This window comes from Channa argus, chromosome 16 (genome assembly GCF_033026475.1).
Source record: "Channa argus isolate prfri chromosome 16, Channa argus male v1.0, whole genome shotgun sequence".
NCBI lineage: Eukaryota > Metazoa > Chordata > Actinopteri > Anabantiformes > Channidae > Channa > Channa argus.
Genome location: NC_090212.1, coordinates 10714327 through 10731742, shown reverse-complemented (window position 1 = coordinate 10731742; position 17416 = coordinate 10714327). Strand labels below are relative to the sequence as shown.

The following is a 17416-nucleotide window of genomic DNA, read 5'->3' as shown; positions in this document are numbered from 1 at the left end:
TTTACATTTATAAAGATGCATTCAAGTTGGTGAAGCTTAGTTTGTAAATGACACCAAATCTAAGTTTGAGGTGCTAACACTTCAAGGGGCTATGGAGCGTTTACAGTATACAAGGAAGAGCCTGGATGGAAGATTTGGAATGATCTATAAATAAAAGCCAATGAATTCTGGTACAGACACGCCTCTAGAAGGAGGAACTCAGTATGTGTGTGGTGACAAATTTAACTTGACTCTTGGGTCACAACCAGACTATGGTTGAATGAAGACTGACAACTCTTATCTGTTGTGAACTATTTTTAATAGCCCACTGCCGAAGCACCATTACAAGTACAAGAACAATTTGTTTTACTTTTTTGCTAACAGTCACTTATTTAAAGAGGGGAAACTAATTTGGTAATATCTAACAATGAAAGGATTGGATTTATGTTGTGCTGCCGAAGGCTGCAAATCCAAATTAACTTAGAAAATTGTGAATGGCTTCTTCTTATAAATTGCTTACTCTTCTGAACATAAATTAAAATTTCATGCAACTGCAGGTATAACAAGAATCAGTATAACAAATGCAAGAAGTTTAGTGACTCTTTAGCTGTTGAGAAGAGTGACAGGATGTAGCTGGAAAAGGACTCCTCTTGTCTTTCTGCCTCCAGGCTCCACAATATCCATCTTCAGAGAAGGATCCACCTGCAGGACCAATACAAAAACACTTAAAAAAAAAAAAAAAAAAACCCAAAATGTGCTAAAAATAAACGTGCAGTAGAGTTATTGATGAAATATTAAGTCTCAAATGGATTAAGCAAAAATGTATACCATACCTGGTTCCATTTCTCCGGTTTCTTGTAATACACTGGAGTGACAGCTTCTCTTGGTGGTGACTTGGTGAACACTCTGCTTCACACAAGGCAAATACAGATAAAGAGGAGCAAGCACATTATCTGCACATTTAAACTCATTCCTGATTTCTAGCAATAAGTATAAATCACCTTATAAGCCGCTCTTGACAGTCCTCCTGCATGTGGCTGATCCTGTCAGGACCCAGATGCAGTATTCCAGAGGGACCTTCACACACCAGGCGGTTTATAGACATTCGCAAAGCGTTTATCTGAAAAACAAAGTAAAAAAATAAAAAATAAAAAGTACTATATTATGTAATTCCCATTCCATCTCTACCTGCCCCTCTTCTTCATGAAATCAGCCAACAATTACACTTTGGCTAAATTGCTAGTCTTCTAGTGAGGCGAAAAATCACTGCAACCCAGCTCTGGTTTTAGGACAAACTGCAGGAAGTGAAAAGCTAAACTGTTAAAAGCGACATGATATATGTGGCGACAAATCAAACACTAAAATGATGCTAAAAAATTTCCAAGATCTGAGAAAACCATGTGTATTCCTCCATGCTCTCAGTCAGAGTACGTCTCTCTGGTGAGAGCTAATACCTCAGTCATGTCCTCAACATCAAACTTGACGTCAAAGGCCAGTTCGATATCATGCTCAGGTAAGATGCCCTCTTGCGTCTGACTGTTCCAGCCCAAGCCACAGAGGGCACCAGTGTAGCAGGTCTGCTCTTCATTAGTGCTAAAAATTGTAAGAAAGCATTAAGACATGTTTTTGTTTTGTTTTGTTTTTTAATTGTGCAGTGGTAAGTTAGTCTGTCTTACTAACCGTAACTCCATTATGGGGGTGAAAAGCATAGTAACAAGTGCAGGCAGTCCAGGGATGTCTGGCATGAGGGAGGTATCCCTCAGGAGAATTCGTGTACCTGTAAAAAAACAAAAAACAAAAACAACAATAATATCACGCACACACACTTAAAACTTCAATAACTGAGTTAGAAATTTTTACTAACTTTACGATTAAGTTTTATTACATAAGAGTTCCAAGTAATTTTCGCTTTATAGCAGTGAGAGGGACAGCACAGTTAATTGTTAGTGTTCTTCAAGCAAGTAATGATAATAATGTTATTGTATTTATTTTTGTCACAATATTGTGTGTCCGCTACCTGTGGAGCTGGCCGACACGGTCCCAGCCACCAGCATCCTCTCATGTTTGTAGTGCGGATTTTCATTCAGGGCCAGGGAGTTGATGCTGCTCTTTTCTATACACACTGTCCTGAGCGACAACAAACTCCTAAGTAATAAGATTGGCAAGAGTGACTTGACAGTTTAAACTGGTCTTTGTGTATGTAATGCTTACTTGTAGTAGGTCTTGTGGCTCAAGCAATGGAAGTTTATCTTATGAGGACTGACTGGCCCGTGCAGACGAACCTATAGCGCCAGAGAAAGCAGCAGTCAGACAGGTGCTGTTTTCATGCATTCACTGTTCACTGTGATTCAATGGCCCTCCTCATCAGTATAAACACTAAAACATGAGCCACTGAAATGGCCCCCTCTTCTGGACAGAACAGATAATGCAGAAGTAATGCCACTATCTAATGGGATTTGAATCTGTGGCCTTCTGCATCCCAACCCAATGCTCTACCACTGAGCCACCAGGCCCCCTTAATTCCACTATCTAACCAATCCCATCATATCAGTGTCTCAAATTCCATTAGTCCTCCTCAAAACATATTGTTTAATACTTAAATATCTTCTTAATTTGCGAGATTTTGTAATTTTGATTGATTTTACAATATTACAAAATATTAAAAGTGTTTGTAAACATATAATATGAAAATGTTCTGTAGGCTGCACTGTCATTTACCTTTTTCTTGGAATAGGACTGGGGGCTCTTTGAAAGGTGCGCAAGCAGGTTGTCAATGAGCTTCTTTTCTTCTTTCTTTCGATCGTTCCATGAACTGCTGGTAGCACTGGGGATATATTTACCTGTTTCCAAGTCCTTGTAAAGGGTCATCAGTGCCTCATGGTCTTGCTGCATAAGCACAAACATAAAACACAATGACTAAGAAAAATTCAGTGAGGTCTCAAGAGATAGAATCATGAGGGTGGGTTACTTTGGATTTACACACTGCCAGATGCATTTTAGGTGGGACAATCTGAGCACTTAACAGGTGTCACCTTCGAATCAAAGCTCTCTTCAGCCTTCACAGCATGTCCCTCCTCTAGCAAGATGTCTACCACACTGGTGTTTGATGTCTCTGTGTTGATGATCAGCTCCACACGCATGACACCATGAAGGATGGAGTACAGTGACACAATAAGGGAATGGCCCTTCACCAGCGTAATAAAGCGGTCACGAGCTCGGCTGCTCCACTGCTTCCCCAGGATGATTGACTGGGCTGATGGACGCATTCCAATAACCTGAAATTCCTGAGCCTGAGAGAAAGTGTTTTTGTGTTGACACTGGTTCTAACTTTATACAGTGGATCAAGTAAAGAGAATTTTATCTTTATGACGGGTAGTGTTTTCACAGATTGCTACCTGGAAAGGGTGAGACAGAAGGTCAGAAGGGAGCTCTCTAAGGCTGCTGCTGGCAACAACCTCTGTGTTACCAAAATCCAAGAAGAACACCTGCAAGTGACAGAAAACGTCCTGCTGTCAGCTATGCCAGGTGATACGAAAAACTGCTATTGCACACTTAATTTTAAAATGTGATTTCCTAGGTTAGATTTCTCATGTCAGTGACATGGCAATGATTTTTTTAAAGAGTTAGTACACTGAATATTTGGAAGCTACATCCCGACTAGATTACTTTAGATACATAGACAGACAACAGCTTTAGATACATTTGCCTCGATAACTCAGCTAGTTAACTGTAGAACAAGGTGAAACCTGTTCCTGTAGCAATAAAAGATGCTGTATTTTGATATATAAAAATGCAATAAGCACAAAAATGGAATAACATTATTTTACAACTTAATATTTAATTATTTTACTACATATTATTTTTTCGTACTTAAATTTGTTGTGCCACCATTAACCGTCTCTGAAAACAAAAAGGAAATCATTATCTTCAAAACAAAAACAAACAAACAAACAAACAAAAAAAAACACACAATATGAAACTACGAAATTATTAATTGAGAAAGAAACACTGTGGATTTACCTCCACCTTGTTGCTACGCATGTGCAGGATCTTAGCTCGGTAGTACAGGCTCTGTTCATTGGTCTCAGAGTACGGAGCCAGGCACAGCATGTTGGGGTAGAGTGACAGAGTTACAGGATGCAGCGTACATTTGTTTATCTCTGCTGTTAGATGGCGCTGCTTCTCCAGGCTGGCTTCATCTGCCTGAAACCCCCAGAAATGACCCACTTCAACAACCTGCAGAGTTAGGAGAACACATTATTATTATTATTATTATTATTATTATTATTATAATAGATTTTAATTAAAATACGTTTAATCAAACCCCAAATAGAGAATAACCTGAAATAACTTCAAAGATCAAATTGTAGACTCACCTCAGTGATGTTCACCACAAACAAACGATTGGAGGGTAGCTTGTCTGGGTCAATTGTGCTGCTTAACAACCCCACTGGGGAGACAGACTGGCTCTGGAAATCTACATTTACCCTGTCCAACAACAGCACACAAAAACCTGGACATTAATTTCAATGGACTGTAAACTGTGAGTCAAACTGTATTTACTGCAACTTGTATGCCAAGTGTAATAATGCATGAGTTAACATCGCTTTCAAGCGAGGTGTCCAAATATTAAAAAAATGAAATGAATCCATAAGACATTATGTACAGATACTGTGTGGGACATTAAAAATGATGCCAAATACTAATAATCACAAACCCCAAAGGTTGTCAATATGCAAAATGAATCCAAATTAATATGAATTAAGTTTAAAAGGGATGGAAATCACTGAGAATAGTTTGTCAGACAATAATATCTCAAGTTTCTGCACCTCACACCTCTTTAGAGGGAGGGCAAAACAACTTGATGCTTTCTTTGCATAAAAACTCACCTCTCTGAGTCAACATTATTGCTCTGGAAAGTCCTGCAGTGCTCACATTAAGGCTCAGTGCAGTGGCACTGACCAAAGCAAACTGTGGTGCAGAGGTTTTACTTTCCAAAAAGAAAATCTCAACCCTCAGAAGACAGACACAACAAAACCCATGTTTGCTATTATACAGTGTATAGCAGCAAACTAAATGCTAATTGATCTAGTTTAGATGTATTAATTTCAATAGCATGCAGATAAGGATTTCACTTGCAGAACTATAGGTCTTTCTCATGACATGGGAATGGAGTCATACCGTGTATATTTCAAGTCTGTTATGTTTCGGTTCCCACCACAGATTTCTATTTGTTCAATGGGGTAGACAGACAGCTCCATCGGAGAAGTCTGGGCCAGAAGGAGGGAAAGGGATACCTCAGGCAGCACCCCAGAGTCTTGAGATGTCCTGTAGAACTCCACATATGCTCTTAGCGCACAGTTACAGACAGTCAGACAATAAAGAGTGTGTAAATTGTATTTACAGAGCAGAGCTCTAAAGTCTCATGTGCTACAAGGGACTTTAGTACCTGGAACTCTCAAAGGAAATGGTTTTAACCTGTCCACAAAGGCGGAACAGGGACTGCAGCTGCTTGTAGTACAGAAAACTGTATGGCGGAAGGTTCCTCACCTGGATAAAACACATGGGCTTATGTTATGATTACCATGTTCCTATTTCCTATGTATAAAGTCTAAAAGATTTGACTTACCATCACTGTAGTTCTGGGGTCAAAGCCACACAGTTCTCGGGAGGCCAGGTCTTCATCTATTTCCCCCTGCACAAAGTAGTTTGGGTAGTAGGCCCCAGCAATGACCACCTAAGACAGACAACAGTGCAATTTAAAACAATCTGATAAAGTTATTTATTCATTACAGTTACTGTATCTACAGCGTGCACTGTACAAGTTCACTTGGACTTGAAATATAATTTTACGCTATGAAGCATAAAAGGGACTAACCAGAAGAATAAACTTCTGCCTGTGTCTGCTGGTGTAGTCCAAGGGCTGAATGTTGTGTGGCACATGCATGTTGAACTGGGACACACGCTTCTTCAGGTCCTCATACAGTTCTGCAACCTAGACAATGAATTAGGTCTTGGCCACAATATTTTAACAACTTACAACACAACAACTTAATTTCATTACTAATTTAAATAGCATTAGTTAAATAGGATTTGATATTGACAATTATATTGAACTGAAGTAAAAAATGACTCCTGTCCAAAAGCAAAATATAATCAACTTGCTAAATGGAGTTATAAAACTTTAATGAGATTAAACACAGATTCCCTGTAACATAATTACAATATGAGTTTACCATCTTCAATAACGCCTCTAATACTCCATGGCTGTCAGGCCACTCAACATAAGCAAGTTTTATCTGATAAAAGATGACTACAAAGTGCAGGATTACTGACGGTTGTTCAGTGGCAGAATACAACGGGCCACGAAAAAGACTAATGTCACAGCTTTTGGTAGTCTTCGTACCTCCCTGATCCTTTTGATCTGAATGAAGTTCTCTTTTCCCCAGTCAAGCTCTTCCTAAGAGGAGAAACCAAAAAAGGAAAGGAAACTCTCAACAAAGGGAACAGAAGTGATCAGTGCAATAGTGTATAGAGCCTTTATGTATAAAATTCCAATCTTCCATTAACTACTGTGTACGGTCGGAGACTGATCAGATTATTTATGTTGTCCAAATAGTGCTATGATAATGTATTAATACACAAACAGAGCAATTAAGTTTAAACTATTCAGGAGAGTTTATCCAATTAGAGGTTCTGAGAGCCACAGCCAAGCTGACGTCAAGGAACTAGTGTAACGAATGACCAACTGCTGCAATGACTCACATAGGCTTGATGAATAAATTTAAACTTTCAATGAATGTTTCTACACAACAGCTGAAGTCAACATTTATTTTCGAGAACAAAATCAGTACAATATCATTTATCATTGAGGTCATATTAAAGTGGTTTCCTTTACCTTTGGGTGTCTCAGTTGTCCTTTCTTTTTGGCCAAATCCCATGCCTAATAGTGAGAGACAATAGGGAAAGTTTTAGAAACAGCCCAAGGCAAATATGCAAATCTAGCAACACTACAAATTCCTCTTAGTGACATTAAACACATTACCTTGAAGGCATTGATGAAAGCTATGGAATCACTTTGTGTGCCGTGAGCAAAGGCCAACTTGCTCCTGGAATGACAAATAGTACTGAATGCCAGAAAAAATAAAAATAAATAAATAATACACAGAACCTTTAACAGTTTCTTTCCTTTAGACTTAATAAAACGAGTTAAGACTTTGCAACATGAGCCTCGTAGGCATCTAAATGGACAGTCAGTAAAAACTTTGTAATAGTAATAAGCATGTAGAACTGAGGCAATAGTGGACTAAAATTCTATGGAGGTACATGACGACATTATGTCCCAAATATCTTTGACAAATAAAAATAATCTATACAGACAGCCTGGCAGTGAATAAGTGCAGCTATGTATGTGACTCACCTGTGGCCAGCAAGCTGCTGCATGGATGGTATGGCAAAAAAACTCTTCAGAGAGTGTGAGGCAGCTGAGGATATAACAAACACTCACAACAACAGGATGTATGCACATAATGACAATGACAGTTTTATTGACCAAAGCCCCATTCACACATGCACTGGAATCCTGAGATTCTCCTGACCTTGTCTGTGTGAAACACTCTCGACATTATTCGGACCTTATCCTTCTGGCCCCCTAGTACTAGTACCTAGTACTAATATGTCTGTACTGTGTGTGAGCTACTCTGTTCCGACTGCCTGGAGGATTAAAAGTGAAGGAATGGGTGTGTTGATGACATTTCTATCACATGACTGCATTGTGGTTGAGTAATGGACAAAGTCACAATAATGACAGGATTCCAGTGCATGTCTGAAAGGGGCTATTGTCTGGGAGCATTTATTGTGAGAAAATGGGCAAGTGGACATTGTTTTGGTTATTTTTTGGTGACCAGGTCTGATGTGCAGCACTGTTTTTTTATCATGTTGTGGCTCCTGTGCTGAGAGAGAACAGAGTTTCTAAAGTCAGGATGCTTCTGACAATTTACATGTGAGAAACACAACTCTGGAGAATGTCTGGGGCTGATTTCTTATTACAATGTCTTAATTTTGCATGTCAAAAGCGGCTCAAATGAAGACATTTACAGTCACATGGCCAATTTTAGTTGTCTAAAAATTGACTGACCTATAATGAGGCACTCATCCAGGTAGCCAAAAACATGGCCCAAGACAATCATCTTCCCCAGGTATAGGTCCACAGGCAAGTGGGCTAACACTCGACCCAGGAAGGTTAGCTCTCCATCCTCATTTTGACCCCTCTCGTCAGTTTTTGCAGACAGTGCACCCATCTATAGAATAAAACACACAACTGTTGTCAAGACAACTGTTTTTTGCCCACTAAGCTATTCCTAAACCATACTTCAAAATTAACAGTTTCAATATATCAGACCTTGGAAACGAAATGTCTATTAATGGCTACTTGTGGATATTACGTTTTTTATTATGAAGAATGCCTCTATACAGAACTTTTCATTCTTGTTTTTGCTTTTATCTTTTTTGCTACAAGGCAATAAACAACATATTTTTCTAAAGTGTTATTTTTTCTGTCAGGGAAACATAAAACATAACATTTTTCATTGTCTCCACTGCCCTATGTTAGTCTCCGCTAACATACCTGACAATGCAAAAGCTGGCAGACGCAAAGCTCCTTTCACAGAAGTCAAAGTCTAATACTCTGTGACAAAGCTATGTGATGACCTGCCCGCCCAAACACAAAACATTACAGCCAAACATTCATGGCATAGACACTAGACATGGATCCTCAAGTGGACAAGTTGCGGTCTTTCTACTCACTTCTTTGAGTTGGAGGACTGTCCTCACTATGTCACCAAGACTGGGAGGTGAAAGAGCTGTGGAAAGGAGGGAGCGGGGATCTCCCATATCCAGCAGCTTCACCTTCAGCAGGATGGTGGCCAAGGGGGCAAGCTGTGTACAGAGAAACCCGTTTGTAATACGTCGAATGTCACAAGTATGTTCAAAACTGTGTAAAAACAAAAATCTGAACGTTGAACACATTGTTTTACCTGCATCTCAGGAATCATGTAGTCTGGAATTTCATTTCTCCAGAACTCCTTTGTGACAAGACGGTAACAGTAGCCCTTAGATACTCGACCTGCCCTACCTTATGATGAGAAGAAATTAGGGAGACAGGTGAGACATCAACGGATACACTTTTCAACTGAAATTCTGTGATGTAGTTGTCACACCTCTGCGCTGGTTGCAGTTAGTCTTAGATGCCCAGGTGAGACGCAGAGACTGATAATTAGTATCTTGGTCACTAACCAGATGACGGACCAAGCAGAAGTCAATCACTGAGGACAAAACATTTTTAATAAAAAATAAGCAACAAAGATTGTGAAAATAAATAAAGCATTGTACTAGTATAAATCAATGGAAAAAAATTATAAACTGGGGGGAGGAGGAAACACCATATTTGACATCTGGAACAGTCACCGAACTCTCTGCGATGTTGGTAGAAAGGATGACCTGTAAAAGATAAAATTCTTATGGCACGGCAGTTACTGACAGCACATGTCAGAAAGAATAAAAAGAAGTTTTTACCTTTCTGTATCCAGGGACAGGGGACAGAAATACACCATTCTGCTCCTCCAGAGTCACCGTTGAGTGAAGAGGATAAACCTGCAATCTAAACACCACCATGGCATTCTTCATAAAACTTTTTACCTTGTTTGATTTCCCAAGTTAATAGGCTCTAAATTTTAGAGAATACTAAATTTAGAATACTAAATACTAAATTTTAGAAATATGAATAATAATTAATATTGGTGATACACAAAAACTCTCTTAAAAAAAGGAAGCCAGCACATCAAATAAAGAAGACAGCTTTTAACTACAATGGTTTAACATAAAGTTAAATTTCACCTTTTGTGGACAAGCTTGGCCAAAGCCTCCTGCATGTAACTTATCTCGTGTATACCAGGAAGGAAAACCAGCACACTGCCTCTGTCTGACAAAGTCACGCCACTTTCTTTCTCAGCTTTACTGCTCACACACAAACACACATTTAAATATAAATGTAACAAAAGGTGGTAAAACAATGTATTTGGGCTTACAGTGGTAAGATAGCCAGCCTTTACCTAGAATCTTTGCCCTCCATCTTATCAAAGTTTTGAATTAGACTGATGGCAAGATTGTACATCTCTGCTGAAATGTAAGGATCATCTACATGAGGTGACTCAGTCTGGAAAACAAAGCAGACAAATTGGAGACAAACATTTTTGGCCCCACAATACAGAAAACAACAACATCAGCAAATATTTACTATATCATTACCCTGTATGGAAACAGGTCGTGGAAGTCATCCAGGTAAAAATCTTCAACAGCGTAGGGTGCTCCATCCACTTTAAACACATAGGCTGGAATAACCTTACCACGAACTAGGGTGCCAAAGTACTCAGCAAACTGTTTGCAGTCGATGGTGGCTGACATGAGTATGATCTAACAAACACACACACAAAAAAAAGAGATTCTGTGACAGTCCAACTGATTCAGAAGGAGGAAACACCATTAACTTTGATTTAGTAATTACTTTGACATAGCGAGAGTTGGAATGAAGGAGTTTTCTCAAAACCAGCAGGATAAAGTCCATATCTGCAGTACGCTCGTGAACCTTTGGCAAAAGCAGAAGAGTTAAAAATTTTAACCAAATACTAAATGGTCATTGATTAGACAATAGGACTGAATGAAACTATGTGGCACTAAAACTTTGCCTCTGTAGTACTAGTAGTAATATCGTAATATCTTTGACCGTCATATGCAAAGTCAAAGCAAAAAAACAAAAACAAAAAACAAAATCTAAATTAAGATTGAATTATAACACACATTTATCATTAAAAGATAAATTTGAATTAAACAATGTGGAACAAGAATCATTTTAATCATTAACACAAACAAACAAAAAAAAATCTCAAAAACAAATGTTATGCACCTCATCAACAAAAATGTGGGAGTACTCAGTGAGGCACTTGGCTGAAACCAGTTTCTGCAGTAGCACTCCTGTAGTCATGTAAATGAGTCGCGTATGCTCAGTGGCCATCTTCTCCAATCCGACCTGAAAAATATGCAGAGTTGCATTCATAAATCTGAACACCACCACACAAAATTGTATTTTAGGACTGTAAATTAACGCTTTCTCTTTTTTGGCATTTCTGCATTTAAATCCCTCATGGAAGCCACTTGATTGTTTTTAATGTTATGATTTCTGGCTTGACAAAACAAAAATCATTTATTGCAATTTCTTGTTGACGTTTTACCCCACAGAGATGTTTGTTAATGTTTGTTCCCTAGGGCATGCCCTTTACCAGTGCCATACCATCTATATTTTTGTTTCCATACCATCACCCTAATTTGATGTTTTTCTTGCACCGGTAGCAACAGAATACAGTGAAGAAGATCAAGAGAATATAACATTCTTTAATTAACAAATTTAAGAAAATTCTTTTTTATCATTTTAAAAACACAAATGTTTTTTCCTATCAACGTACGATCATAAGGTTAAAGTTTACAACCTAAGAAAAGTGAACAGGAGCTACAGTAGATTTAAGCTGCAACTTTTTTCTGGGTAAAATCTAATTTCTGCAATACCAGCATATATTGCTGTTTTGTTTTAAATAAAATGCCTGTGACCCAGGATGAAATCCATCACTACTTTGTGTCTGACCTGGGGGCAATATCTTTTGGTTCAATGGTTTAACTACAAAAGTACAAAAGAGTACAAAATAATTTTCCATTCTCTGATTGCATGATGTACACAAACCAAGACAAAGAAATGTGAAGGGAAAAAAGCAGAAGCTCTTTCCTTACAATCTGGGTTATTTATTTATATAACAGACAATTACAAATCTATTCTAAGGTTCACACCAGAACATAATGTTCACATTATGCTGCATAAGTAGAGCATTATAACTCTTACTAACACTGACTGTTTATTACTGCTCCCACTGACAATGAAATCATCCTCAACTCCAGAGGTCTGAACCAAGCGGAGGAGACAAGAGTTATTATTAGACAGTTTCAGATCACTGCACAACACAGTTAACACCTTGGCAACAATGCACACATAACTTGTCAACATATGCATGCAAACACTGTGCAATGAGTGCTTTTTGTATACACCATTAGGTAAGATGAGTATCTGTTTACATGGCTTTTGAAGGTGTCACATTTTTAAGCTCTATATATTAAACACAAACAAATTAAAAATATAGTGTGATGTAAGTGCATTCTAGCAAGCACTTGCATTTATTTCTGTTGGAGTTTAAATAAACCAGGTTTCATCTAAGTTTAGCACCAACCTGATATCCCACCAGACTACCCAGGGTACACTTTCGCTGCGCGGCAACCCATCGGGCAATGCTTGTGGCGCCAATTTTACGTGGCTGGGTGACCACAATGTTACAGGAGGCATTTTTCTCATAGTAGCTGTCAAGAATGTACTGTGGCAGCTGTGTAGTCTTCCCACTACCTGTGGCTCCTTGAATGATCACTACAGAGTTGTTTTCTATGAGGTAAATCAGCTGGAAGTGGACAGACACACAAACAAACAAATTATAAAAACAAGTAAGCCCATTTGGTCATTTGTACCCAACCACTAAAATAAAGAAATGTAAAAATACTTTATAAAACCGAAGAGCAGATGGGTCTGATAAGCTGATTTGGAACCAGAAAGCCAGACTTTAATAAAGTGCTGTTTAATGACACCACAAGCTTCTAAAATATATGCACAGCATATATGCACCACTTTGTATTAGTCCAAAACTAATTCTAGCCCAGTAAACTACATGTTTGATGTTGTCCTGCAGCATCAAGTAACAATGACTTCATCTTTCGCAAACAGTAAAAGCTTAAAAGCACCTGTGTCCTGAGGACATTATGACAATTCAGTGAAACTCCTAACCTGAGTAAAAGAAAAGCTGCTCTGTGGAAAAAAAAAAAAAAGCTCTGTGGATGGGTATATGTCGTGTATGGACACTAAACTTTACCTCCCGTCTGTTTTTGGTTATGGGCAAGCTGGGGTACTCGTAACTGGCAAGTGGTGGAGGTGTAGTACCTGCGGATTTTAATTTTAACAAATAAGAAACTGTTCAAATCAATGTATGTTTAAAGTTTTAATGGAGTATGATGACAGAAAAACTCACTTCCTGCAGGTTCTGGTTTGTGAGTCCACCCTCCATCATAGTTCACGTTCTTCAGGCTGCCCTCATCAGGAACCTCTGACAAGCTGAGGGGGGATTTATAATTTGAGGCAACACAATGTACAGTAGACTGTTACAGATATAAAGCTCTTTGAGGCCACATTGTCGCATTGCTCTATATAAAAAGTATGACTTGACAAAAATCCATTGTGTTTAAACATTTTAAAATTTCGGCACTTTTTCTTAGTTTCCCTCATATTCCACAGACCATAGAGCAATCTTTACTTTCTGCTCAAGTTTCCTTCTCTAAACTCGTGTTCACATTATAGTGTATGTACACCTAGTTTTTATCCATGGAACAGCTGCAATGTAGTGCTGCATTTTATTTTTGAATCCAATAGCCTATAGCAATGTGCATTTGCTAAAATCATCAGTCCCTCTACGATTTCACAGATCATTGAATAGTTGTTGTTGCATAAAATTGGTAAATTTCAGGTTCTCTTCTATAATGCATGTTGCAATGTTTTTATGATGTTTTAATTTGCAAGGTCATATAGAGTTCAGAGGGTTTAGTTATTAGGTTGCTGTATATTGCAGGATTCAATGTTATTCATTATTTCAGAAAAAACTTAAGAATACAGCAGTTCTGAGCAACAAAAGGGTCTTTCTAATCACTTAAATAAACATCACAATAATAAGTTAAGTAAAAGTGGGATTTTAATTAAGCATTAATTAATTAATGCCATTTCTAACTTTGCTTGTTCTTCTTTCTGGTCATCTCCACCAGACCCACAACAATGTAGCTTGGCTACCACTCACTCTGAGTGAGGACAAGATTTTATTGCAACAGCAGGCATAAACTCTGACTGTATGACGAGAATCTCAAATACAACACACCCACGGCTTATGCACACACATGCACTCTCGCTCTCTCCTATTCTCTGCAATGCACACATTGCAAAGCAGCTGACCTTACAACAAAGCTACACAGAGGAGAGTGGGGTGAAAGGAGAAGAGAAGAGTGAGCTCTCAGTCAGTTAGCAGCATGTTAGCAGTGTGTGACTAACTCCTGGAAAAAGTCTGCACGAAAGAAGCAGTGGGAGGGATGATAAGGCAAAGACAATAACTGCTACACAAAGAGGAAGAACCTTTTCAGCAACCAAGATATTGCAGAACTGCTGCCAAAAAAACAAATGATGCCCTGCTTTGATGGCATCTGTAGTCCAGAGCAAGGGAAGAAATGAGCTTTATGTGGAGTGACCTATGGAAACAGGAAGCTGGAAGCTTGATTCTATAAAAAGAATCTCTTTGTCAAATTCTTAAATACCCCAAAAAAGCGTCAGCAGAGCGGTTTTCACCTGTAAGTACAAATTTTTCCATTCAGCCTTAAACCAGATTTTACTGTGATGTGTGTGTGAACGGCTTTTAAATAGTGGTTATTTTTGGAGCACTCAAACTGATTTCAAGTCTGATTTGAGAAAGGCTCTGTTCTGCACCCTTACAAGGTGTGAAGCCACATATTCAGTTGGTGTTGGGGGAGATTTCCATTGGGCCCAGTATGTATATATATGCACATCTGGCAAACATTTTGCGGAGCTAAAGGTCAGTTGAGTTGTGGGGCCGATTCTTTTCTCTTCGTTTTGGTACAAGATCACAACTGCTTCTTAATTTCTCATTATTTTGATTCTTCATATTTTCATTTTCCCATTTGAAATTCCAGCACATTTAAATATTTGTGCTGTGGGTAAATCTAACAAGGAATTCTTGTATCTCCAGTTTTTTAGAATTGCCTGCTGTGACCACCATGCCACTGTTCAGCTGGATGAAGTGGCCACATGAGACAAGAGAGGAGTCTCAGAATGAAATGCAATCACTGAAAACCTCAGGGGTTGTACCCAGCCGCATGTTGATAAGTGAGCTCCTGTGGCATGTGGAGGAACGTGAGCGACTAGCTAAAGAACTCGAGTGGGAACACAGGCTGGCTCACAGCACACATGGTCTTCACTGGTTTCAGTACCCCAGATTACGGACTCTCATCCCCACATCAGACCTACGCCAGCTAGAGTTCCTGTGTTCCCAGATCCAACCTGTACATGCAGCCTCCGTCCTCTCCAGGTGTTTAGTAGCAGCCATGGTCTTTCCTCACATTAGTATGCTATCAACAGTGGCTAGCTGGTCCTGAATCAACTCGAGACCTGACAGCAGGCAAAGCAGACAAAAACCAAAGTAAAGGAAGAAGGGGCAAGCTGGCCAAAAAGCTATTATGTGTTACTATCACGGGAAGGTGAAAGACACTGTTTTCACTCATCACCTCTAGGTTAGCTATTAGGATATTATAAGTCTGAGGAGTTATTCATTGTGGTTGAGCACTGTGACCTACTTATTTTTTCATAAAAGTTACTAGGTCACTAAAGCGTGCTTATATAACATGTTTAGTGAGGTATGTATAATATTGTTTGTACCATTTCAACAAATCTGTGTCACTGTCCATGATGTGTCAGTCTTGAAATTGCAAGGGACTCAACAGCTGGGAAAGCATACAGGTCTTTTTTGATGGGTGAAGTAAAGAAATGTTAGTGCTAGTGACTGAATATGTGGGAAACTGACATTGCGTTGATGTAAACCCTCACAACTTCAACATGTTTATCTGATGCATCCTTCCACAGGTTTCATGAGGTGCTTGCCACTAACAACATAAGGCCCTGGGAGCTGGCGGCTGTCTTCAAACAGGTGCTGAGAGATTTCCTGAGCCAAAAACAGTATGATGAAGAGGAAAACCTCACAGAGAAGCCAGCAAAGCTACGACCAATGGAGGCTTTGAATAGCCGTTACAAAATAAGGCAAGGCTTTGTCACACCCACTGTCCGCAGTTGTGGAGACCACCCAAGAGAGGAGATCCCAACAATTTCTGGATACGTGGACCGAACCATGCGGCAATCTAGTTCAGTAACAGCAAAAAGGGACTGGAAACTTCCATATTACTATCCACTTCCTTCTAGGCCTAAAGGGGCATATAGCACCACATTATGAAAGGACATATTGCAAAAAAACCTCTTATGTTTTGTTTAACTGGTAAAAGCCTCCCTAGCATGACAAACATAACATTTCAGGTTGTAACCAAAAACCCATTTGTTAATATTTATAAAATCCTAGCTACAAATTTAAAATCTTTACTTACTTTTGTTGACATTAACTGTGGACCTTATTTTAAACCTTTGAAATTGAGAGTAATATAAAATAGAATTTAAAAAATATTAATTTTTAAACTTACATTTTAGTAATATAAATCAGTAGTTAAACACATATTTACATTTTGGAAATTTAACTCACAATTTTTACTCGGCCATTCCCAACAGTTTCTTTCTATTATAAAAAACAGTGGCAGCCAAATGGGGCGCGTGGTTAAAGTAACTCAGCTTTAACCACATCAACGTTGATGTGGGCTGATGTGGACCACATCAACAATGCGTTTAAGATTTATCTTATTGGGAGATTATAAAATTATCTCTTGATACATCTATTAAGTCTAAACGGCAGCGTAGTTAGTAACTTAACTGGTTGATAACGACCATCTAATCTCTACCAGCGCAGATGCAACTCGCCAACATTAGCTAAAACTGAACTGCATCTACACTACATTTGTCAACGTTACTGCAATAGTTATTTTGTCAAAATGTAATTGGAGCAATTTGAGTTTATCACTACGGTAGAATAAATGCTCGGAATAATTTCTGTGGGTTAATTTGTTCCACTCATGGCACAGGCCAGGTGCGACCCCACAAGGTTTGCTAACGTTAAGCTAACCTGCTAACTCGCCATAACTTTAGCTCACCTGGTCTCTTTTGACGGTGCCTCATCCAACTTTCTTTCAACCTCTTCATCGTCTGTAAGCTTAACTTTAGCAAACGTGGTTCCCGTGGTAAACCACTTGGATATTTGTTCTGCAGTAAATACTTTCTTCATATTGCAGGTTTTACATTAAGTGCTTTTTTTTAACTCGACGCCTTGCTGTTCAATAACAAGTTGGTGGCGCGCAAGGGAAGGTAATTTACACCATGTTGCCCCTCAGCGATGAGACCAAGAACTGCAGACTTATTGCAATTTCATTTTACTATACAGAAAAAAACAAAACAAAAAAAACTGCTTCAAATATTTTATTGCCAATTTCTCTCTCTCTATATATCTATATCTATATAGATATCTATATCTATATATAGATATCTATATATATAGATCTATAGATAGATATCTATCTATATATCTCTATATAT

General features: G+C 38.6%; 2 protein-coding genes across 2 annotated transcripts; one reads left to right on the top strand and one right to left on the bottom strand.

The window, feature by feature from the left end:
* Positions 1–168: 168 nt before the first annotated feature.
* Positions 169–17309, bottom strand: tdrd9 (tudor domain containing 9). The gene is made up of 35 exons (XM_067478681.1): positions 16978–17309; positions 13149–13231; positions 12993–13060; positions 12306–12527; positions 10940–11062; positions 10541–10621; positions 10285–10449; positions 10089–10192; positions 9874–9993; positions 9553–9637; positions 9420–9477; positions 9198–9302; positions 9015–9112; positions 8785–8916; positions 8117–8279; positions 7400–7463; positions 7025–7088; positions 6878–6922; positions 6386–6439; positions 5858–5974; positions 5609–5716; positions 5429–5529; positions 5161–5328; positions 4356–4467; positions 4000–4215; positions 3375–3464; positions 3012–3269; positions 2698–2865; positions 2191–2261; positions 1997–2106; positions 1660–1756; positions 1434–1572; positions 981–1099; positions 813–885; positions 169–681 (listed from the first exon to the last, which is right to left on the bottom strand). Exons 1-35 carry the CDS (start codon positions 17106–17108, stop codon positions 583–585), a joined length of 4011 nt encoding a protein of 1336 aa, XP_067334782.1. The 5' UTR covers positions 17109–17309; the 3' UTR covers positions 169–582.
* On the top strand, positions 14120–16391 carry rd3l (RD3 like). Its single transcript, XM_067478689.1, has 3 exons — positions 14120–14505; positions 14922–15260; positions 15812–16391. The coding sequence occupies exons 2-3, from the start codon at positions 14950–14952 to the stop codon at positions 16173–16175; spliced, it is 675 nt and encodes a 224-aa protein (XP_067334790.1). The 5' UTR covers positions 14120–14505; positions 14922–14949; the 3' UTR covers positions 16176–16391.
* Positions 17310–17416: the final 107 nt, after the last annotated feature.